This window comes from Bufo gargarizans, chromosome 7 (genome assembly GCF_014858855.1).
Source record: "Bufo gargarizans isolate SCDJY-AF-19 chromosome 7, ASM1485885v1, whole genome shotgun sequence".
Lineage (NCBI taxonomy): Eukaryota > Metazoa > Chordata > Amphibia > Anura > Bufonidae > Bufo > Bufo gargarizans.
In genome coordinates this window covers 16,465,928-16,490,397 of record NC_058086.1, presented here as the reverse complement: position 1 = coordinate 16,490,397, position 24,470 = coordinate 16,465,928, and the positions used below count along the sequence as shown (strand labels likewise).

At 43.8% G+C, this 24,470-nt stretch overlaps 1 protein-coding gene across 1 annotated transcript in view; it reads right to left on the bottom strand.

Moving 5' to 3' along the window:
- Positions 1 to 271: 271 nt before the first annotated feature.
- The window catches only part of RAC2 (Rac family small GTPase 2), an 80,536-nt gene continuing 56,337 nt past the window's right edge, over positions 272 to 24,470 (bottom strand). The window contains exons 6-7 of the mRNA XM_044300516.1: positions 7,434 to 7,566; positions 272 to 581 (exon numbers count right to left, since the gene is read on the bottom strand). Of these exons, the coding sequence (XP_044156451.1) occupies positions 7,436 to 7,566 (131 nt within the window). The 3' untranslated portion in view covers positions 272 to 581; positions 7,434 to 7,435. The remainder of the gene's footprint in view (positions 582 to 7,433; positions 7,567 to 24,470) is intronic.

The window sequence follows — 24,470 nt, the reverse complement described above, 5'->3', positions numbered from 1 at the left end:
GATACAGTGACCTCCCCCCCTTTAACTGCGTCATTCCACGCACTCATTCTCCCCCTCTCTGCCTCATTCATTTTTCCGCATGCATCCATCGTACCCCACTCGCTCCCTCTCCTCTGCTAACCCTTGCGCACCGGCACTCGCATACCAACGCACCCATATCACACACATCTTATCAGACATCTCTGTGGACTGCAGAGGCATATCACCACGTATATTATCGCCTGCTCGTCACATGGCCCGAGCCAGCGAAATAATAGAAACGGTCCCAGAATCGTGTAAGCAGACTTTATTACAAGACATGCCTTCTTCTTAAAAGTCATTCATCTGAAGCATCACATGTACAGGTAGATATAAAGCCAACCCAGTAAGACCTAATTATTTCCATCCCAAACGTACAGAAGGAAAAATTCAAGTAGAAAAACCGTGAAAGAAGAACAGTTCATAATGAACCAAGCTAGAAGTACACCGGTGTTTGGTCTGGAAGGTGGGGGACATAGGCAATAGAAGGGACAAGCAAGTGTTCGGCATAAAGGCTACGTCATTGTCTTCTGAGACAAGCTGGGGAATCCTCTTCTGCAATCCTGTGCGAGACAAAAGAAAAACAATTAGAGGGAGCGTGGCTGAAGCAATGAGAAGGGAGAGGATACAGGATACACAGTGCCCTCCTAACCTTATATCACATGAAAAATGATGCCAGTGACAGGCAGTCGTGATCATTAGCATTTTGATAGCATGCACTTGCATATCTGAATAATAAGGGAAGTATCAGCAGATACATCTAGGAAGCAACCGATAATAAGCTTTATTTCTCCAGCAGTATAGAAATCAGAGCTGATCAGTATATTAGAGAATAGAAATTGAGTCATAAGGACGGAGACCGGTCCGCTTCATCACACCTGTAAAGTTGAAGGGTGTCTACAGGTTTTGATAGCATGGGATGTCTACCAGAACATCATGACAGCCACTGTCAGCAGCATATTGGTAGACTCATGACGTGGAGCCTGTTATTCCACTGACATCTGCAGGGCTGAGGTCTGCACTGCAGAGTTATTACTGAATCATTGCAGTTGTAAAGAGAGATTCCTATAAAAATATTATTTATGGATACAGCTACTGTGGCAGTTCCATGATCCAACTGCTGTGGATGAAATAGATCCAGTAAGTTCTTCCCTAAATGCCATATTATTTCATTCTGAACTATTATCGGATTGGGACAACCATCTGTTATCCTCCATGAAGAGCCATTACTAACAGCAGGTCTTGCTCTGGAGTACCTGACACATCCATTTGCTGTACAGAGAGTGTATTGATTTTCAGAGGAACTTAAAAGGGACATACACATGTGTTCTTCCTTTCCTTTGCTCGAGGCTCAAAATATCCTGAGATTTGTGGCAAGAAATTATCAGCTTTTTATTTTCTAAGATTTAGTGGCACTATGTCATGGGATGTCTATCCTATGTAGGTTGATGTGTAGCCACCCACTGGCTGTGATGTGTATTGCAGCCTGTCAAGGATTATGCTAACAGATCATGATGATATATGGAGTTTGCATCATGAGAAAGTGGAGTCCTTACCAAATTCACGAAAGGTAAGGGTTGACACACCTATAAATGGCTCTGACGGCACAAAACACTGTCAAACTTACAGTTACACGTAGACCTCAGAATGTCATACACAACTTTGGCGAACTGCAGCGGTCCTTCTCATTAAAAGTAATCCAAGATGGATACCACATGGCCACTGCCCACATTTTAGTGCAGTGCCTGTGCCAAAATTAGGACAGCAAATTCTGCAGGCTAAATGGATGCACCAGATTAATCAAAGTGCCTGATACTGGGTGATTATTTTGGTGCATTTTTAAGGTTATGAGCCACATAGTCAGGTTTCCGGATGCAGTTTGGGAAAGCAAAACCAGGAGTGAAGTAAAAAAGAGTAAAAGTCAAACTGTGATTTTTACTTTCTCTCATTTTATGCTCTACAACTGATTTAGCTTCTAAAACTGTATCAGGAAACCTGACCATGTGGCCATACCCTTAGACTGTCTAGTCTTAGGCCCCTTGCAGACAAGCGTGTCCGGATGCTAAGTAAAAGGTCCATTGTGGGGTTAAAAATTGAAAAAAAAAATGTAACTCACCTCATCCACTTGATCGCGCAGCTGGGCTGGTCTTCTTTCTTCTTCTTCTTGCAGGACCTGGCTGGAAAAAGGACCTTCGGTGACATCATCGCGCTTACCACATGGTGAGCACGGTGACGTCAGCGCAGGTCCTGCTGAATGAAGATAGAAGGTTCTTCTATCTTCATTCAGCAGGACCTGCGCTAACGTCACAGCGCTCACCACGTTGTGAGCACGATGACTTCACTGAAGGTCCTTTCCAGCCAAGTCCTGAAAGAAGAAGAAAGAAGAAGACCAGCCCAGCTGCGCGATCAAGTGGATGAGGTGAGTTACATTTTTTTTTATTTTTAACCCCACAATGGACCTTTTACTTAGCATTCTGAATTAAAGAATGCTATTATTTTCCATTATAACCATCATTACTTTGCACCATCATTTTGACGCAGTTTTGATTAGTAAATCCTCCCCCTCCCCATGATGTATTCACATAAGCTTATCTACAGACAGACACAACTGCATAGAGACAGCAAGGAGCATGTACTCACACAGCAGGCACCACATTATACATCAGCTTTAAATGAACCAGTAACCAGGTAACAGCTTCACATTGTCTAATGTCACATTTAACCTTTAAAGTGTCCTTCTACTTACATGCAAAATTCCGTAATCCTGGTCTGCAGCAAGAATGTTACTCGCAAGACATGGTAATACGTATCTAGGGCAAAGGAAACTCCCGTAGTCCCCAACTTTGGTAAAACCATGGACCCCAATGGTCCTGAAGAACCCAGTTTGCAGTTAAAGGGGTTATGCCATGATTGATGTAAAAAATGACATCATATTATAAATGATAATACCTTTCTAACAAAGCTAGAACCAGCCCTGTACCTCACAGGGATCCAGAGATCTTCACATTTATTGCTCCAATTGTTCTGCTAGATTTATTTTAGGCTGGGGGTGTCCTTTCTGCTGTAGCTCTCTTCCTGTAACTGCAAAAGCTTCTAATAGAAGAAATTGCTGGTGACAGCTGAAGATTTAAACTGAGCACATTCGACCAGCTCAGTTGAGGTGGACAAGAAATAAGGAAAATAACAAACAGCAGGTGGCGCTATACACATGCATTTTATTAAATAACTCAGTGGCCATACTAAATTTTTAATGACATGCAATTACAAAAGTGTTCAGATCCAGGTGCTGGTTTGAAAAAGTCCTTTACCTTTGGAGACACATTGTAGCGTCTAGGTCTATTGCATGTGTGATGATAACAGCAAAGATTATGATGAAATTAAACACTGACCAGTTGAAGTTTTGTATAAAATGGATGGATGACGGGTCCTCAGTATTATTTGCTCTGGTGGGCATAGGAGCTCCAATTTGATGCTGGCTAGGAGCACTAAAAGATAAGAGACGTTGTCGCTTCCATTCCCTTCATACTAGATGTCCTGGTCCCAGCTTTCCTTCAATGTTTAATTCTAGTGAACCTTTTGAAGGTATATAAAGGATCTGCATAATCAGTATTTCGGTAATACATTTTTACTAAAACCACTGCCTTTACGATCGTGAGCATTTCGAGTAATTGGAAGAACAGCTGCGGGAGATCAAATTCGCTGCGACTACTCTCCTGGCGCTGCAAAGAGAATACAGACACCTGTCTTATGTCAAGAGAGAGAATCCATTGACCGCTGTGATGTGCTCTCTATTGACATAGAACACCAGAATGAATTTGAATGAATTGAATTTGATCTCTTCTACTGTTTGCTCCTTGGTAGTAATGATTCATGTAATATATGTATAATAGGGAATTACTGCAATTCCCCAAAGTAACTTTTGTTTAAAATAGGTAAACTGATTTATATATCATATTTTTATTTTTATTAGATTTTTTTGTATTTGAGAGATATACCACAGTTGTATACAGAGGGCTTACTTAATGGCATAAGTCATGGGCACAGTCACCTTAATTCCTCTAAAGGAAAATGCACACAGTCTTGTCTAAGGAGATGGACACGTCATAAATGTTTCAAAAATCTATGGTACATATTCTTTTTAATGTTAACTTTTTTAATAGTGTAGTACCCCAGACCTGGGGGGTGCTACAATTGGTTAGTAATGTAATGCTTTGTAATATTAATGTTATGTCTCCCTTCATGCAATACACTTGTTCACCAGCAGATGGAGTATGGTTGGCAACAGGAATGGAACTTAACATTCCATTTGTTCCCTCTTTGTAGTGGGTATTGGGCTGGTCCGACTTCCTGCCAAGGGAGGGATAGAGCGGAGGGAGAGTCACTTTGGAATTTAGAGAGAAAAGTGAGGAGTGAGGGAACATGCAATCCATCTCCCGCTCCTCCAGGCTATGTGCACCATAGAAGAAGCTCATCTAGTAAGACATCATTGTCCAGAGAGACTTCAGAGCCTTAGACTATAGAAGATTTGTAAACTACGATGTATTTGTGTGAGAAAAATGATCAAGCACCCAAGTTATCATGACTCTGCTGCAAGGTGGTGGAAAACACATCAAGACACCATCACCCCATTCAGGACAGACATATCTAGAGGCCTGCATCATATAGTGGACACCTACAGATACAGATGCCAGAGTAAAGCCATAGGGAAGGGAATCCAGAGACTGACAACATCAGCTAGAAAATGTCAATGTCATCTGCTGCCACATTGCTAACCACAATACCCCAGCATCTGGGAGAAGGGCAATTGCATGTTGTAAAAAACTGCTGCTGGAAGTGCTGCTCCTTATTTTTTGCATTGAGTAAAGAAAGACTTTCTTTGTTCCAAAATCTCTCCCTGGTTCCTTCACATCCTGATCTTTTTTCACTGCTGTGATGCATGTCCGACTCCTCCGGGCTATGTGGACCACAGAGCAGCTCATCTAGAAAGACATCATTGATTCATTGTGCAAGGAGACTACTGAGTCTTAGACTATAGAGGATTTGTAAACTATGGTGTATTTGTGTCGGCAGAGTGATCAAGCACCCGGGCTATCAGAACTCATCTGCAAGGTGGTTGGAAACACGTCAAGACACCATCACCACAGTTCAGGACAAGCATAGCTAGAAGCCTGCATCATATAGTGGACAGCTACAGATGCCAGAGGGAAAGGAATCTAGAGAGCGACAACATAAGCTAGCAATATTCTGAGTGTCATCTGCTGCCACATTGCCAGCAACGATACCACATCATCACAACTGCACGTTGTACAAACTGCTGCTGTAAGTGCTGCTCCTTGTTTTTTGCACACAGTAAAGTAAGACGTTCGTTGTTCCAAAATTTCTACCTGTTTCCTTCACATCATTATCTTTTTCACTGCATAAAACACCAAGGTGCAATGGCCTGAGGTAGGAGACGTGACACAACAACACATCATCAGGGCCACTATCACTCCCATCCTCTGCACTGGCTCCTCAGGGTCTCACTGCAATAGCACTTTCCATGCCCATGATTAACTGCATATGCATCTTCACTGATGCAAGTGGAACATTCTTGACATGTCTGGCATGACCACCTCACAATCCTGCACTGCTACTTGGCCCAAGATCTCATGCTGCTTGTTGCAAGAAGTTTCCTACCTCCACCTGCTTCCATGCTCCTTCTGTCTCTGTTTCTGCTGGGAAACCCTTTCTCCAGCTGCTACCATGATTACACAGGTAGCACGCTCTTCACCTACCTTACATAGGGACACTCATTCACTAACAGGTATACATTCTCTCTCTTGTTGTTGGGAAGAGCAGCCACTTTTAAAGACTAATTGCTCCATCCAAGGGAGCAATGCAATGTGCCTACACCTATGCATTCAGATGCTCTACTGGGCCTACCTCCTATTATGGTGCCCATAGCGTTGGCTCGGCTATTTCCGTTGGTCCCATAGAAATGAATGGGAGCGGGGGCCGCGCATGAGTGGTACGCTCTCATTCACTTCTATGGGGAGCCGACTTGGTGGTGACCGTACCGGAGTCCTCCAGCCACCACCTTGTGGGGCTATATGTCCCTAGCGATATGCCCCCATTGTCCATGATGAGACAACCCATTTAAGGGAACATCACTCTGGGTGTCACTTACGGGGGCATCACTGGTTGAGGAGGCACTTAAGGGAGCGTCATTGTGTGGGTACATCATACTGTGTGTGGGGCACTTAATGGATCATCTTACTGTGAGTTGGAAACTTAGGAGCATCATACTACCTGAGGGGTACTACTGTGTGGAGAGATACTAAAGGGGCATCATACTCAGTGGGAGGCACTAAAGAGGCATCATACTGTTTGATGTGCTATTTGGCAACTAGGGGCGTAACTACCATAGCGGCAGACCATGAGACTACTATGGGGCCCAGGGCAATAGGGATTATCTCCTCTTCTACTGCCATGGTAACCAATCGGAGCCCCAGGATTACACTGCTGTGGCTCCGATCGGAACTGCAACTGCCACCAATGAAGAGCATGGGAGAGGACCCTGTGGCCACTGCCACCAATGACTTTAATACTAGGGGTGTTGGGGGGGGGGTGCACTGTGCCACCATTGAAGATAACTAACGTTTAATGCAAATATAGGTGGCGGGTGCCGGCAGAGGAGTTAATTGCCGCGGATCACAGCACCCTGTCATTGAGGTTGGGTTCCGGGTATGTGATTCTGCTGCCGGCACCTGCCTCGTATATTTGTATTAAACGTTAGTTATCTTCATTGGTGGCGCAGTGGCCACAGCTCCTCCCCTCCTCCTCCCCTCTCTCCTCTCATTGGTGGCAGCAGCGGCACAGTGGGGAGCGAGGGACTCTCTCCTTCTCCACTGTGCTGCTGAAGAGAAGATGGTGCGCACTGAGAGCAGCGCGTGCCGCCGCGCCATGATCTCTGCTACTACTGCGCAGCCTAATATCGGTAAATGGCTAATTCCGGTATCGAATTGTTCAGGGTACAAAAGTATCGATTGGGTATAGATAATTGGATACCCAGTGCAACCCTAAAAGGGGTTGATGTGTTTTTGGCCATTGTTAACCAATGTTTACATAAGATGACTACATGGCACTTACTAATATAACCTTTGTTATATCTATATTTTTTTATAATCCATTCCTCATTGTTAGGCAATTTTTTTGGCTGTCCACTTGAAGGTCCTATGCATGACATGGCGGCTGAGGGAGGGTATGTTCCTAGGTTCACAAAGAGGTGAAGGCCTTGTGGCATGTGCATCTTGTGTCTCCCTTATCATCCTGCCCTGGGGCAAGACTGTGCAATCCTTAGCATAATAATTCCTGCGGTATGGCAAAAGCATAATGAAGTCAAATATGTGATATTAAATGACAGGATCTTAGCTCACCTTCACAGCAAGTTGCATCCGTGTTTCTTAGGTCTGGAGGGCGGTGGACATAGCACTGCTCGAATAGCCTCATCAAACACTGTCTTTAGACCACGCTGCGTAAGAGCTGAGCACTCCAGATACTTCACAGACTCTGCAGATACAAAGAAAAGAAAAACAAAGCTTACAAAAAAAGAGCAAAATGGAGAATAGAGCATTCAGGAAATACATGGATTGCAAGTAGGCACAACACCGGATAAAGAAAAGAAAGTGATGCAAGGACATTGTGATCATACACCGTACGTGAGCGGGATCGGCAGCAGGCTGGTTGTATTATTTATTAGGAATTGAGGCTCTTTAGCGTGTTTACATTCAGACATTGTCTTTGCTCAACCCAGAACAAGATCATTATCTATTCTTCTCAACAGCATCATTAGTCTTCTTCTTCTGTTTTTCACAGCTTGCTTTCCTGAATCCTTTCTCCATGCCGGCGATATAAAGAGGACATTGAGAATGTATTTTACCCTGCTACAGCTCGGATTCCTAATTCATGACATATTTACTGTACACCCAGAGACATCACCGATACATAAAAGGAGTTTTCAGCAAATAAAAGTATTTTATTGTTCTATGAAAAGTGTTTTCCAATAACATTTTTGAATCAATTTGTCATAGTTCTCCACATCTTTGCTTTGCTGTCAATCAGTAGGAACCTTTTCTTGTTTACTGTCAGTGGATATAAAAGTCTCTCCTGTTCGCATGATAGACACACAGGTACATGGCTCATTATGTCACAGGGCTCTGAGAACTGTACTGTAAGTCCTTGTCCACACTTCAGTGATTTGGTCAGTATTTGGTCAAAGGTTTTTATTGATGATTTTCAGCCAAAACCGGAGGTGAAGCTAGGGAAAGATTTCCAGCTGACGATCCTCCGGTAGGTCTAAGCTCTGACAATAATGGACCCCTAATAAAACAGGGCCGTTAATGTCCTATATACAGGGTGGGCCCTCAAAATGATTTCTTCTGGTGGGCCCAAGGGACTTCTGTCTGACGCTGAAAGGAAACAATGAATCCGCTTAACCCCTATTAACCCTCATTTTGGACATTAAAAGGGTTTTCTGGTCCATTTATGTTGATGACCAATCCCCAGGGTAGGCCATCAATATCTGATCAGCAGGGCCCTACATCCCCCACTCCCTCCAACTAGCTGTTCTGCAGTACCTCCAGCACCAGAAGTCAATGTTGTAACTTGCTTGTAGTCAACAGGAGCAGCACAACAATATCCGGCTCCATCGATCAAACACAATGGATGGAATTCTGCGCTGACTTCCGGCTTTGGAGCTACTGTAGAACAGCTGATTGGTGGGGCTCAGACCAAATATTGATGCCCTATCCTGAGGATAGGCCATCAAAATAAGAGGACTAGAAAACCTCTATAAATGGGTTGGGTTTACCAGAGAGGACTAGAAAACCTCTATAAATGGGTTGGGTTTACCAGAAATTAAATATTGAGGACCTGTCCTCAGTATAGGTTATCAATAGCTAACTAGTGGGAGTCCAACACCCAGCACTCTCTGATCAGCTATTTAAAGGGGCTGCACATTGTAGTCTGCTTAGTACTGAAGCGCAATTTCATTTACTTGAATGGGACTGAGCTATAGATAGACCAGAATTCTGCAAATGGTTGCCTTATATTCCATTGTTTGAGAGGCAATTTCATTTTTTGCAGCATTCACTGTGTGGGTTAAATAACTTAATATTTTTTTATAATTTGGGTCTTTATGGATGCAGCAATTCTTTCTTTTTATGTTTTAACATAATAGAGCCCTTGGGGATAACTTTTTTGTGTTTTTTTTTTCTTAATTTTTTTTTTACTTATTATTTTAATTCCACTTGAGGACATAATCTTCTTTGAGATCGTGTAATATAATATACTTCACATATAGTGACCATTAGTGTTGGGCGAGCAAGTTCGGCCTAACACTGATTTTACTTGAGCATCGCGATGCTCGGCACATCGCGGTGTTCGGCTGAATACAGTAAGTACTGCCATCACTTTAATGCTGTAGCCATGTTGGCTACTGACATTACAGTGATTGGCTGGCCGGAACGCGTCATTGGGTGCTATATAGCACCCAATGACACGTGTTTGGCTCAGTTTTAGTCAGGGAGAGCTGGAGAGCAGAAGGGAGAGATAGTGTAAGGAGTGAAATAGTAATATTTAAACTTTTATACTTGTTATAGACCCAAAAGTCCTTTTAAGGACTATTGTTGTGTGTGGCAGCAATATATATTTTTAGCACAACCTGCGCTAAATTGCTAAAGCTTGTTAGAGACCCAAAAGTCCTTTTAAGAACTATAGTTGTATTTGGCAGCAATGTACACTCACCTAAAGAATTATTAGGAACACCATACTAATACGGTGTTGGACCCCCTTTTGCCTTCAGAACTGCCTTAATTCTACGTGGCATTGATTCAACAAGGTGCTGATAGCATTCTTTAGAAATGTTGGCCCATATTGATAGAATAGCATCTTGCAGTTGATGGAGATTTTAGGGATGCACATCCAGGGTACGAAGCTCCCGTTCCACCACATCCCAAATATGCTCTATTGGGTTGAGATCTGGTGACTGTGGGGGACATTTTAGTACAGTGAACTCATTGTCATGTTCAAGAAACCAATTTGAAATGATTCAAGCTTTGTGACATGGTGCATTATCCTGCTGGAAGTAGCCATCAGAGGATGGGTACATGGTGGTCATGAAGGGATGGACATGGTCAGAAACAATGCTCAGGTAGCCGGTGGCATTTAAACGATGGCCAATTGGCACTAAGGGGCCTAAAGTGTGCCCAGAAAACATCCCCCACACCATTACATCACCACCACCAGCCTGCACAGTGGTAACAAGATGGATACATGTTCTCATTCTGTTTACGCCAAATTCGGACTCTACTATTTGAATGTCTCAACAGAAATCGAGACTCATCAGACCAAGCAACATTTTTCAGTCTTCAACACTCCAATTTTGGTGAGCTCGTGCAAATTGTAGCCTCTTTTTCCTATTTGTAGTGGAGAAGAGTGGTACCCGGTGGGGTCTTCTGCTGTTGTAGCCCATCCGCCTCAAGGTTGTGCGTGTTGTGGCTTCAAAATTCAAAAATGCTTTGCTGCATACCTCGGTTGTAACGAGTGGTTATTTCAGTCAACGTTGCTCTTCTATCAGCTTGAATCAGTCAGCCCATTCTCCTCTGACCTCTAGCATCAAAAAGGCATTTTTGCCCACAGGACTGCCGCATACTGGATGTTTTTCCCTTTTCACACCATTCTTTGTAAACCCTACAAATGGTTGTGCGTGAAAATCCCAGTAACTGAGCAGATTGTGAAATACTCAGACCGGCCCGTCTGGCACCAACAACCATGCCACGCTCAAAATTGCTTAAATCACCTTTCTTTCCCATTCTGACATTCAGTTTGGAATTCAGGAGATTGTCTTGACCAGGACCACAGCCCTACATGCATTGAAGCAACTGCCATGTGATTGGTTGACTGGATAATCGCAATAATGAGAAATAGAACAGGTGTTCCTAATAATTCTTTAGGTAAGTGTATATATTCAGTGCAACCTGCGCTAAATAGCTTGCAATTGTTTGGCCGCTGCAGACAGCGACATTATCTACGCTACATCTCCTGTCTAACATGTGCGAAGCCTAAAAATATCTGTGACATCCAGCTTACTTTTTCCGTAGAACGTGTCCGCGGCGGACAATTACATTACCTTGTGCTACATCTCCTGTATAACGTTAGCGCATCCGAAATATCAGTGACATTCAGTGTCATTTTTTACGCCGCTGGTGACAACGACATTATCTGTGCTACATCTCCTGTGTAACGTGTGCGCAGCCTAAAAATATCTGTGACATCCAGTGTACTTTTTCCGTAGACGGTGTCCGCTGCGGACAGTTACATTACCTGCGCTACATCTCCTATATAACCTTTGCGTATCTGAAATATCATTGACATTCAGTCAAATTCTTTTGCTGCTGGTGGCAGCGACATTACCTGTGCTACATCTCCTGTATAACGTTTGCCCATCCTAAATATCAGTGACATTAATTCAGTGTCATTTGTTATTAGCCGGTGGTGACAGCGACATTACTTGCGCTATACTTCCTGTATAACATTTGTGCATCCTAAATATAAGTGACATTCATTCAGTGTAATTTTTTATTAGCTGGTGGTGACGGCGACATTACTTGTGCTATACCTCCTGTTTAACGTGTGTGCATCCTAAAAATATCTGTGACTTTCTGTGTACTTTATCTGCGCATACACTTACAAAACCTGCGCTACTGTACGTGTGACATACTTGCAAGCATATATACCATTTAATATGCGCAAAGCGAGCAGTAAGAGACAGGGAAGTGGCTGTGATGCTGATGGTGCACGCAGAGGTCGTGGCCCTGGGCGCGGTAAAACTGTGCCTGCTTTCAGAGCAAAGAAACACACTCATCCACGATACCTAGCTTCATGTCCCAGTTTGCAGGGTGGCGCAGGACACCACTCTCGAAGTCAGACCAGTGCGACCAAGTGGTCGGTTGGATTGCAGCAGATAATGCTTCCAGTCGGTTAAGCACCACCCTGTCTTCCACAAAGTCCAGTCTCAGTAGCCAAGAGTCTAGTCAACAGAATCCTCACCCTGATACTCCTTCTACCCACCATGGAGAGTCTTGGCAAACAAGTGATCCCACACTCGGATATTCCGAGGAGCTATTTTCATTGCCATTCCTTAATTTTGGCCTCACGCCAAGCCCGCTTGAAGAGGGACATGAGGAGATCTTGTGCCCTGATTCCCAAACTCTGTAGCATCCACAGTCAGAAGAAGATGACAGTGGGGAACGGCAATTAGTGTTTCACAAGGTGGATGATGATGATGAGACACAGTTGCCAATAAGTCAACCACAATTAGTGTCTCAAGAGGTTCATGATGAGGATGAGACACAGTTGTCAGTAACTGAGGTTGTCTTTAGGTCAACAAGTCAGGAGGATGACCAGAGTGAGGAAGTGGAAGAGGAGGTGATGGGCCCAACCGGCCCAACCTGGGAAGGTGGCAAGCCGAGCGAGGACAGCAGTACAGAGGGGCAGGGATCCACAGCACCGAAACAGGCTGGAAGAGACAGTAGGGTGGCAAAAGGGAGAAGGCGGGCCACACCAAATAGGCCCGAAACTGTTCCCCGAAGCACCCCCTTGTGGCAATCTCTCTTGCCAAGGGGTAGGTGTTCCGCAGTCTGGCACTTTTTTGAGGAAAGTGCGGACGATAAAAGAATTGTCATTTGCAACCTGTGCTGTACCAACATGAGCAGGGGCGTGAACACTAGCAACCTCACAACCACCAGCATGATCCTCCACATGGCATCAAAGCACCCTAATAGGTGGGCCGAACGCCTGGGTCCACAACCAGTGTCAGCGGGTCACACCACTGCCTCCTCTTCCCCTGTGTTACGTGCTGGCCAATCCCCTTCTAATGCCTCCCGCCATGCTTCTGGACCTTCGCAAGCACCATCAGCTAGAACCGGCATGCTCAACCTGCGGCCCTCCAGCTGTTGTAAAACTACAACTCCCACAATGCCCTGCTGTAGGCTGATAGCTGTAGGCTGTTCGGGCATGCTGGGAGTTGTAGTTTTGCAACAGCTGGAGGGCCGCAGGTTGAGCATGCCTGAGCTAGAACATCCACTTCTGTGTCCCAGCGCAGCATACAGATGTCTATACCCCAGGCCTTTGAACGAAAGCGCAAATACCCAGCCACCCATCCACAGACCATAGCACTAAATGCACACTTTCCATTGCAGCCTTAAGTTCAATGTTTTTCTAATCTGAATTTTATGTGATAGATCGGTACACAATAGTCTAAGTTGGTGAAGTGAAATGAGAAAAATATATAAATAAAACTATTGTTTAGAAATAGAAAACAGAAATTTGTATGTATTCACCCCCTTTGTTAGGAAGCCCATAAAAAGCTCTGGTGCAACCAATTACCTTCAGAAGTCACATAATTAGTGAAATTATGTCCACCTGTGTGCAATCTAAGTGTCACATGATCTGTCATTACATATACACTCCAGGCCCCAAAGGCTGCAACACCTAAGCAAGAGGCATCACTAACCTAACACTGCCATGAAGAGCAAGGAACTCTCCAAACAAGTAAGGGACAATGTTGTTGAGAAGTAAAAGTCATGGTTAATTTATAAAAAAAAATCTCAAAATCTTTGATGATTCCCAGGGTGGCGGCTTTGTACCTCAGCAAGCTTACACACATACCATGCCTAGTCCACGTGTTCAACCTAGTGGTTCAGCGGTTTCTCAAAACCTACTTCAATTTGCCTGAGCTACTGGTGAAGGTGCGCCGCGTGTATGCCCATTTCCGCAAGTCATCGACAGCTTCCACTGGTCTGGCAACGCTGCAGCAGCGCTTGCAATTGCCCTTGCCAGCTCACCGACTCTACGTTCCACATGTTGGCCAGGCTTTGTGAGCAGCAGAGGGCAGTAGTGGAATACCAGCTGCAACATGGTCGTCGCCTTTCCAGTCAGCCCTGCAACATGGTCGTCGCCTTTCCAGTCAGCTTCCGCTCTTCACAAGCGACGAGTGGGCATTGATGTCTGACCTCTGTGAGGTTTTATGCAACTTTGAGGAATCAACACAGATGGTGAGCGACGATAACGCTATTATCAGCGTAACCATCCCACTTCTGTGTCTACTCAAATGCTCGCTGCTCACAATTAAGACGGACACTTTGCATGTGGAAGAGGTGGAAATGGGGAAAGACAGTACACAGGGTAATAGCCAGACCGCCCTAATTTCGCCTTCTCAGCACAAATTAGTTGATGAGGAGGAGAAGAAGGAGCAGGAGACAGTGCTGTGCCTCCGCTATAGAGGGTAGTACCCATGGAAGTTTTATTCCAGCTGTTCAGCGTGGATGGGTAGAAGAGGAGGAATAGATGAGGAGATTGAGAGTCATCCTCCTGATGAGGACAGCATAGTCTTTTCTGTTGGGACTCTGACACACATGGCTGACTTTATGTTAGGCTGCCTTTCCAATGACCCTCGCATTGTACGCATTTTGGCCAACACCGATTACTGGTTGTTTACCCTTCTGGACCCCCGCTACAAAGAGAACTTCTCATCTCTCATTCCTGTGGTGAGGAAGACCAAAAGGTCCTTGTGGAAAAATTGCTCCAAAAATTTCCATCTGACAACGCTGGCTGCAGAGTACGTAGTTCCTTGGCCAACCGAGGAGGTGAGACGAGGGGAACACACAGCAGTTCCAACAGAGGCAGGGCAACACTCTCCAAGGCCTGGGATAGGCTGATGCGCAGCCTAGTGCCACAAGAAGGGAAACATTTTGGAAGATGGTGAGGGAGTACGTAGCAGACCGTGTCAGCGTCCTCAGTGATCCCTGTGTGCAAGCTGGACACGTGGCACAAACTGGCACTCTAAGCCTCGGAGGTGTTGGCCTGCCCCGACGCCAGTGTTTTGTCGGGGGCATAATAACTGATAAGCGCATCCGCCGGTCAACTGAAAATGCTGACCGGTTAACTCTTGCCCCTGACTTCTCTACTCCACCAGAGGAAAGCGGCTGAACATAAAGGCACTCTAAATGTGGCTTTAATGGTGTATTGAATACACTTTATTCCTATGCACCCCTTCCACCACTAAAAAGGGTGTATGGTTCAATCTCCCTTTTCTTGTCCTCCTCCTTCATCATATCAACATGCTTATTACACTGTCCTCGCTCCTAATGTTTTAGAGGGTCAGCTCAGCAGTGGGCCCTCACCCATAATGTTTTAGAGGGTCACCAGCAGGCCCTCACCCATAATGTTTTTGAGGGTCACCAGCAGGCCCTCAACCATAATGATTTAGAGGGTCAGCTCCGCAGCAGACCCTCACCCCTAAATTTTTAGATGGTTAGCTCGGCAGCAGGCCCCCGCCTACAACATTTTTTAGATGGTGAGCTCAGCAGGAGGCCCTCACCCACAAATTTTTTTTAATGGTCAGCTCGGCAGCAGGCCCTCGCCCACTAAATTTTTTAAATGGTCAGCTCGGCAGCAGGCCCTCGCCCACAAAATTTTGTAGATGCTCAGCAGCAGGCCCTCGCTCCTAATGTTTTAGAGGGTCACCAGCAGGCCCTTGCTCCTAATGTTTTTGAGGGTCACCAGCAGGCCATCAATTATAATTTTTTAAGGGCGTGTATGAAGTCCTCCTTTATGTGTAATAAAGGGTGTATTGGAGTGCTGGTTCCTTGTATTTTTTGGCAGCCCTTTCCCTTAGTGCATAGGCTTTATGAGTGTAGGAGTTCCACTACCTGAACAATTGTACCACAATGTGAATGAGGCCCTCCTTTATGTGATATACAGGTTCTATCGGAGTGCCTCTTCCTTGTCATTTTTGGCAGCACTTGCACTTCATATACAAGTAAATATACAGGAAAGAATGTTTCCTAACAATTTTTCCTCTAAAATCAATTTTATCTTTGGTTTGGTGCATATTATTGTCAGTCTGTAAAAGTGGCGTACTACTCGGGCAACATTCCCAGGAGCGACCTGGAGTTCAAGATGCATCCAGACATCCTCCCCATTTCAGTGGTGTTTCCATCAATTTCTGACCTTTTCCTATAAACCAGACACCCTCCACTCTTCAGAGCAGGGGGTGCCTGGTTTAATGCTCGGGTTCTCCCATTGACTTCCATTGTGCTCAGGTGCTTGGTAGAGCACCATAGCATCCCGAGGTGTTCTACTCGAGCATCCGAGCTCTTTGGTGCTCGACCGGCACTAGTGAACATGTCTCAATAAACAAGTTTGTATCTGCATCAGTGAGTACAGTAGAATTTATTTTCCTTGTGGATAATACACTGCAATACTTCTGTGTTGCAGTGTATTATGCCTGTAAGCATAACTCTTGAACTATTAGGACCTACTCCTGTTAGGCTGTCACAGTAAGTAATTGGTACCTTGCCATCACATTAGAACCCCTCCCTTTGTCCAACCACTTAGATTCCATGAGGACTGCAGCATCTAAGGGGTTAAATGGACAGCATCACTGATCATTAAAGGAGTTGTGTCATCTGGGACTTTGATGACATATCGTTAGGATATGTGCAGGCCCCACCCCTCAAACCTGCACCTATTTTCAGAACTGGCCCCCAAAAGTGCCTCAAGCATGCGCAGCATGGTCTCCATTCATTTCTATGGGAGTCTCAAAAATAGGGGTCTGGGTCATACTGGTCGGTATAATTTTCTATTATGTATTCCCTGATAAACTTTGTGTAGTAGGCACTTTTGATGTTATTTACTGTAGGAGTTTGACTGTTTTCACCTAATAAATTTTGCATGGTAGGGTTTGCACTAGGCACTTTGGATACTTATCTATTTCTTTAATTATGGGGAATTGTACTATATATAGAGTGCAACACAGTTCATTGATGGGATCTCTGTTTGGTGTGTGAGACCCCTATTGTGGTTCTGTTCTTTTGTATATGTATGCTTCTGCTGCTGACTTTTTAAATATTATTTGAGCTAAATTAATAAAATATATATTTGGATCAACTGTGTACTATGTATTCGTAATTTTCTTATTGGTGTGGTAATCTATTCTGATATACACAGTAGTTACTTGGTTGGAGATATTGTATGTTGGTGTAAAGTCCCAGAAATAGTGTAGCTCGGCTACCACTCTATTCACTTTTATGGTAATGCTAGAGATAGCTGAGCCATTTTTGTCAGTCGCATACAAATGGATGGAGTGTGCCTGCGTATGCGCAGTTGCTCTCTGCTCATTTTGACAGTCTCAGTCTAGTTCTGGGCATACTGATGCAGAAGAGCTAAACTTGATGGTTAACATGTTAAGTAATGAATGGCAAGAAAGAGATAACTACATTTTTAATGTATTTCAATGGCTTTTGTCACAAGATAACCCAAGATAACAATTTGCCATGTCTTATCATAGTAAATTTTAGCATGGCCGGCCCCATCTGTACTTTGTATGTTCATTATACTGGGTGGGGACAGTGGGTGTAACCGGAAACATCCAGAACCCTAAGGCCTCTTGCACACGACTGTATGGCTTTTTTAGTATTTTGCGGTCTGCAAAAAACGGATCCGCAAAAAATATGGATGACGTCCGTGTGCATTCCATTTTTTTGTGGAACGGAACAGCTGGCCCCTGCTAAAACAGTACTATCCTTGTCTGTTATGCGGACAATAATAGGACATGTTCTATCTTTGAACGGAACGGAAAAACGGAAATACGGAAATGAAAGGCATACAGAGTACCTACCATTTATTTTTTTTGCGGATCCATTAAAATTAATGTTTCCGTATACAGTCCGTATACGGAATGCAAAAAACGGGAAAAAAAACTTTGTGTGCAAGAGGCCTAAGCAAAATATGTAACAAGGCCATCAATACTGGCCTCCTTACATGGCACAGAGAGATCTTTTCAGGCCCTCTTAGTCTCCAGGACCCATATAAGATCGCGGGTTCTTTACTCCCTACCCTAACCTCCAGCTTGAGGCCTGCCATACCAAACTTGCTATTGTGCCCTGCGGTTTTGTCTTGGACTGCAACAGTAAATTCAAAATAAATTTTTTATTTTTTTGGTCACTTCACCTCTCAATAAAATTGAATAAAAAAATGACATACCGTATATTACGGCGTATAAGACGACTGGGCGTATAAGACGACCCCCAACTTTTCCAGTTGAAATATAGGGTTTGGGCTATACTCGCCGTATAAGACTACCCCTCCAACAACATTTACTTTGGCATCAAGATCTGCAGGTAATTGTTGTGCAATTTTTGTCTTTTGCCTCAGTACCATACTATGCCTTTCCAAGAATCTAGTACACCAGGATGCAGGGGCCTTAAATCTGTTGCTGTGATCTGGGTTAGATTTGGCCCACTGAAGTGCAAACAAACGTATTTTATTTCGTGTCACTACATAACCGTTTTGGAGATGCTCATTCACCATGTCTGCTACATGTTTTTCGAGTTCTGGCCAATGTGGGGTGCCTCTCCTTAATGCACACTTACCCCTTGGCATACTCTTTAATGCTTTTAATTTGCTTTCCAGTCGCAAACCATCTTTTCTGTTACTCCATATTGATTTGCAGCAGCGCAGTTATGTTCCATGGCAAAGTTTACAACTTTAAGTTTGAAACTGGCTTCATATTTCTTTCTTCTTGCTGGTAGAGCCATGATGGGGTCTTGACTGTTAGCCATTTGTATACTGTACTGTATGTACTGGCCCTATACTGTATGAATCGATGCAGATACTGGTGCTGTACTGTATGTACAGGTACAGATACTGGTGTTGTACTGTATTCACCACCACATGTATCTGCTCCCCAGATAGACTCTGTTTTTCACCACAGATAAGATGCACACCAAACTTCATTAGAGATCCGCCAACATTAGAATTGGCTGAAGTGCAGATGCTCCTGCTCCCCCCCTGCCTTCCCTCAGAATCGCCAATCCAACCCAGTATACAACAACCAGCCAATCACGGCAAGCGATGTACCAGTATTTTCTGTGCACACTGCATACAAAGCCTGCTTGGTGGGTCAGCTCTCCCTGCCTGCCCAGCCCTCCCTGTCTTCAAGACGATCTGAGCGGTAGTACGCAATGTGATACTGCCGGCATGAGAAAACCACTGAGAGCAGGAAGAGGGGGCTGCTTCAGGAGCGGCTGGCCTGGATGCAGCACACGGTGGCTCAGCTAGAGGGCGCCTGTCCCTGAAGCTGGAGAAGGACAGCTTCTCCAGTCTTGCTAGGAAGTAAGTTTCAGCACGCCGTATACCGGCATATAAGACGACACGCGGCGTATAAGACGACCCCCGACTTTTGAGAAGATTTTCATGTGTTAAAAAGTAGTCTTATACGCAGGAATATACAGTACATACCTCAAAATTATATCATTAAAAACCGCACAAAACCTCACAAAAATAGCCTTTTACATCGCTCCATTGTTTGGAAAAATAAAAAGTTGTCGTTGTCAGAATATGGTGATGCAAATACATTTTTTCACAGTTTTATTATTTTATTTTAAAGTATTAAAACATAACAATAACTATACATTTGGTATCTCTGTAATAGTACTAAGCTACAGAATAAAAGTAATGTGTCTTTTTAATCACCAAGTGAACGCCGTAAATGCAAAACCCGTAAAAAAGGGCAGAATTGCATTCTTTTTCCTTATAATTCATTCATTCATATAATTTTTAATAAATAGCCTAAAAATGATATATTGGTGAGTCATAACGAATTCACTCTACTTCCAACAGATAAAGGGCCTTAATACTATGAGCAAATAGACCAAAAGGGTCATGAACCAGTGGACCTCTCTTACAGTACCAAAACCTTGGTAGGCCTGCAAGATACCTACCTAAGCTATTTGCCAAGCATTATCCAACAAAATATGGCTTGCTGCCTCAGAAGAGGAGCTGTACACTGAGTGGCATACCTTCAGTGGAGGTAGACCACTCACCTGTTATGGCGCCTGGCGCTGAGCATCTTCTTCTGTTCCCAACGTCATTTTCATGCAGTCATCACTAGGAGGATTTCAGTGCAAAGAGATGGTTACATCTTCCATTGCTGACAATGGAAACTGTATAACTTCTAAGCGCTGAGCTCCCCCTAGTGGTGGCTGCAGGCAGACAGCTTGGTAATATGTGAAGCGAAGCAGAACATTTTATCAGTGCATTTATGCCAGTTGTCTGGTCTGGTGTTAAATTTGATGTTTAGCTTGAGCACCATATTTTTGACGCATCTATTCAACTTTTCCCAACAGTTGGATAACGTGAGTGAGGCTAAACGTGACTTTGTTATTACAATTTTTTTTATTAAAACTTCTTCTGCTTAAAGTAAAAGATTGAGAATTTGTCAGAAATCTAGGGTGTTGTACTTTGAGTTCTGCAGTGCCTAGGAGTGTTCGACGCACACATACAGGGAATTTGATGGTCTAGGGGGCCCATATGAAGCTTTGCTATAGTTCCTTTTAAGATCTGCATACACTGTAGAGCACTCAGAAGGCTTACCCAATAACCCAATAATCCATGATATATAAACTTTAAAAAGTCCACAAATGGTGAACACAAGATAAAGTGCCATGCTAGAACACCCCAGCCTTTAAAAAATCCTCTTACTAAGACCTATCCAATGCATAATATCTGAACCTACACCCCCAAGTTACAATGTCTTTTGGATTTTGTTTTCTGCTCCATTTTCCCTACAGTCATAGTATATCATGTCAGTGATAAAATAGAGATTTAAACATTCAGCTGTAAATTTGCATTTCCCATGTGAGTGCTATGTATAATTAACACGAGATGTCAAAACCGTGAAATTAGGAGAGGATAAGCAGATGTCTTAAGTCATATAAATCCACTATCCATTAATTATCATATATTCAGTCTATTAGGCAGAATGCCACTAGAACGCCGATTATAACCAACGTGTCTCAGAATTGGTTCACAGAATCATATGATTGCTTGGCATTTCAGTTCATTAGAATAGGATTATTATTTTTACTGTAGGTAGGACTCAAGACATTTATGGCAGATAGATTATGTAATTCCGTAAAAATACATTATCTATATTTTCTATTTGAAGCTGATGGAATTAGGTATTTTAGAGACAAAGGGGTTTTCCGAAACTTAAAGGGGTTGCATCACGGAACATATTCTAAATTTTTAAAACCAGCTCCTGGATCGGAATACCTTTGTAATTGCATGGAAAAAAATAAATAAAATATATATGTATATATATATACAGTACAGACCAAAAGTTTGGACACACCTTCTCATTCAAAGAGTTTTCTTTATTTTAATGACTATGAAAATTGTAGATTCACACTGAAGGCATCAAAACTATGAATTAACACATGTGGAATTATATACATAACAAAAAAGTGTGAAACAACTGAAAATATGTCATATTCTAGGTTCTTCAAAGTAGTCACCTTTTGCTTTGATTACTGCTTTGCACACTCTTGGCATTCTCTTGATGAGCATCAAGAGGTAGTCAGTCACCTGAAATGGTTTTCACTTCACAGGTGTGCCCTGTCAGGTTTAAGAAGTGGGATTTCTTGCCTTATAAATGGGGTTGGGACCATCAGTTGCGTTGTGGAGAAGTCAGGTGGATACACAGCTGATAGTCCTACTGAATAGACTGTTAGAATTTGTATTATGGCAAGAAAAAAGCAGCTAAGTAAAGAAAAACGAGTGGCCATCATTACTTTAAGAAATGAAGGTCAGTCAGTACGAAAAATTGGGAAAACATTGAAAGGGTCCCCAAGTGCAGTCACAAAAACCATCAAGCGCTACAAAGAAACTGGCTCGCATGTGGACCGCGCCAGGAAAGGAAGACCAAGAGTCACCTCTGCTGCGGAGGATAAGTTCATCCAAGTCACCAGCCTCAGAAATTGCAGGTTAACAGCAGCTCAGATTAGAGACCAGGTCAATGCCACATAGAGTTCTAGCAGCAGACACATCTCTAGAACAACTGTTAAGAGGAGACTGTGTGAATCAGGCCTTCATGGTAGAACATCTGCTAGGAAACCACTGCTAAGGACAGGCAACAAGCAGAAGAGACTTGTTTGGGCTAAAGAACACAAGGAATGGACATTAGACCAGTGGAAATATGTGCTTTGGTCTGATGAGTCCAAATTTGAGATCTTTGGTTCCAACCACCGTGTCTTTGTGCGACACAGAAAAGGTGAACGGATGGACTCTACATGCCTGGTTCCCACTGTGAAGCATGGAGGAGGAGGTGTGATGGTGTGGGGGTGCTTTGCTGGTGACACTGTTGGGGATTTATTCAGAATTGAAGGCATACTGAACCAGCATGGCTACCACAGCATTTTGCAGCGGCATGCTATTCCATCCGGTTTGCGTTTAGTTGGACCATCATTTATTTTTCAACAGGACAATGACCCCAAACACACCTCCAGGCTGTGTAAGGGCTATTTGACCATGAAGGAGAGTGATGGGGTGCTGCGCCAGATGACCTGGCCTCCACAGTCACCAGACCTGAACCCAATCAAGATGGTTTGGGGTGAGCTGGACCGCAGAGTGAAGGCAAAAGGGCCAACAAGTGCTAAGCATCTCTGGGAACTCCTTCAAGACTGTTGGAAGACCATTTCAGGTGACTACCTCTTGAAGCTCATCAAGAGAATGCTAATCAAAGCAAAAGGTGGCTACTTTGAAGAACCTAGAATATGACATATTTTCAGTTGTTTCACACTTTTTTGTTATGTATATAATTCCACATGTGTTAATTCATAGTTTTGATGCCTTCAGTGTGAATCTACAATTTTCATAGTCATGAAAATAAAGAAAACTCTTTGAATGAGAAGGTGTGTCCAAACTTTTGGTCTGTACTGTATATTTATATATATCTGTATAGCTCCACCTGCTGTTTGTTCTTTTCCTTGTTTCCTTCTCACTGAGCTGGTAAACATGCTCAGTTAAAATCTTCAACTGCCATCCGACATAAGCTATGTTACAAGCTATGCCAGTTATAGGGAGAGAGCTGCAGCGGAAAGGAACACCCCCCCCCCCCCCCTGAGCTGCCAGGCTGAAGAAAATCGAGCAAAACAATTAAAGCAATGTATGTGGTGATCTCTGGATCCATGTGAGGTACAGTGCCTTTGCTAGAAAGGTATTGTCATGTACTATATGATGTTTTATTATAAATTTTTTCCATCAATCATGGTATAACCTCTTTAAATACTGCTAACTTATCACGATGATAGATCATCAATATCAGATTGGTAGGGGTCCAATGCCCAACCCCCTTGCCGCTCAAGGACAGAAGGAACTTAAAGGGGTTTTCTCAAGACGCAGGTATATACTTACCTGCTCCCGGCGCGCCGTCCACTTCCTGGTTTCGGCACTCGGCAGGGGGCGGGCTTCATCTTCATTGATGTCTTCTCCCGGCCGGGCCGCGCGCTGTACTGAACGCGCACGCCGAGTATAGTATACTTGCCAGGAAGAAGTCACCAGGGCGCATGCGCGGACTCGGCGTGCGCGTTCAGTACAGCGCGCGGCCGGGCAGGAGAAGAAAAGAAGAAGTCTGCGCACGCACGGCCACCGCGATTCCTGAGAAGAGCGGTGGCCGTAACCAGGGGAGACGGAAGACAACAGTCAGGTAAGTATAGGTTTATTTTTTTCTAAGGGGTGGGGATTTGTTAATTAAATATATTTAGAAAAATGATCACTGTTAAATCATTAACAGATTTAACAGTGATCATTAAGATGATAATACCCCTTTAAGCGCATTGAAACTAGCATAGCTACCCACACTATGTAGTGGCCAGGAAATGTATTGCAAGCTTAGTCCTATTCCCTTCAGTTGTGCTAGTTTGGATGTGCTGTGCCTCCTTCTATCAGCTGATGGGTGGGGATGTGTGAGATTGTGAAACAGCTCTTATTGCATGACCACTGTTAATTTACTAATAGCTGGCCACAAGAGGCCGCTGTTTCCCCACACAGCTAAACAGACTGCTCAGATTTACATATTCATAGGAGGTGGAGCTGTGTGTCTAGAGGAAGGAAGCTGGCATCCATCTTAGTTGCAGACTGGAAAAGTGTGTGAGAGAAGTAATCCAGTAACATCAAAGCGTGGAATCACCTTTTTGCGACCAGGACTGCAGCCAAGTGAAGCTGATTGTGTCAAGGACCCGGATCTTGACCAGGAGTACAGCTGCTAGGATCACTGTTGAGAGCTAAAGAGCAAAACAATGGAACCTGCGGTAACGCACATGTGTTGGATCAGCATTTGTTCAGTTCGCAGTCACCAGCTGAGGCAGAACAGACCCGGGTCCTTAAAGGGAACCTGTCACCGGGATTTTGTTTATAGAGCTGAGGACATGGGTTGCTAGATGGCCGCTAGCACATCCGCAATACCCAGACACCATAGCTCTGTGTGCTTTTATTGTGTAAAAAAACTGATTTGATATGCAAATTAACCTGAGATGAGTCCTGTCCCTGACTCATCTCACGTACAGGACTCA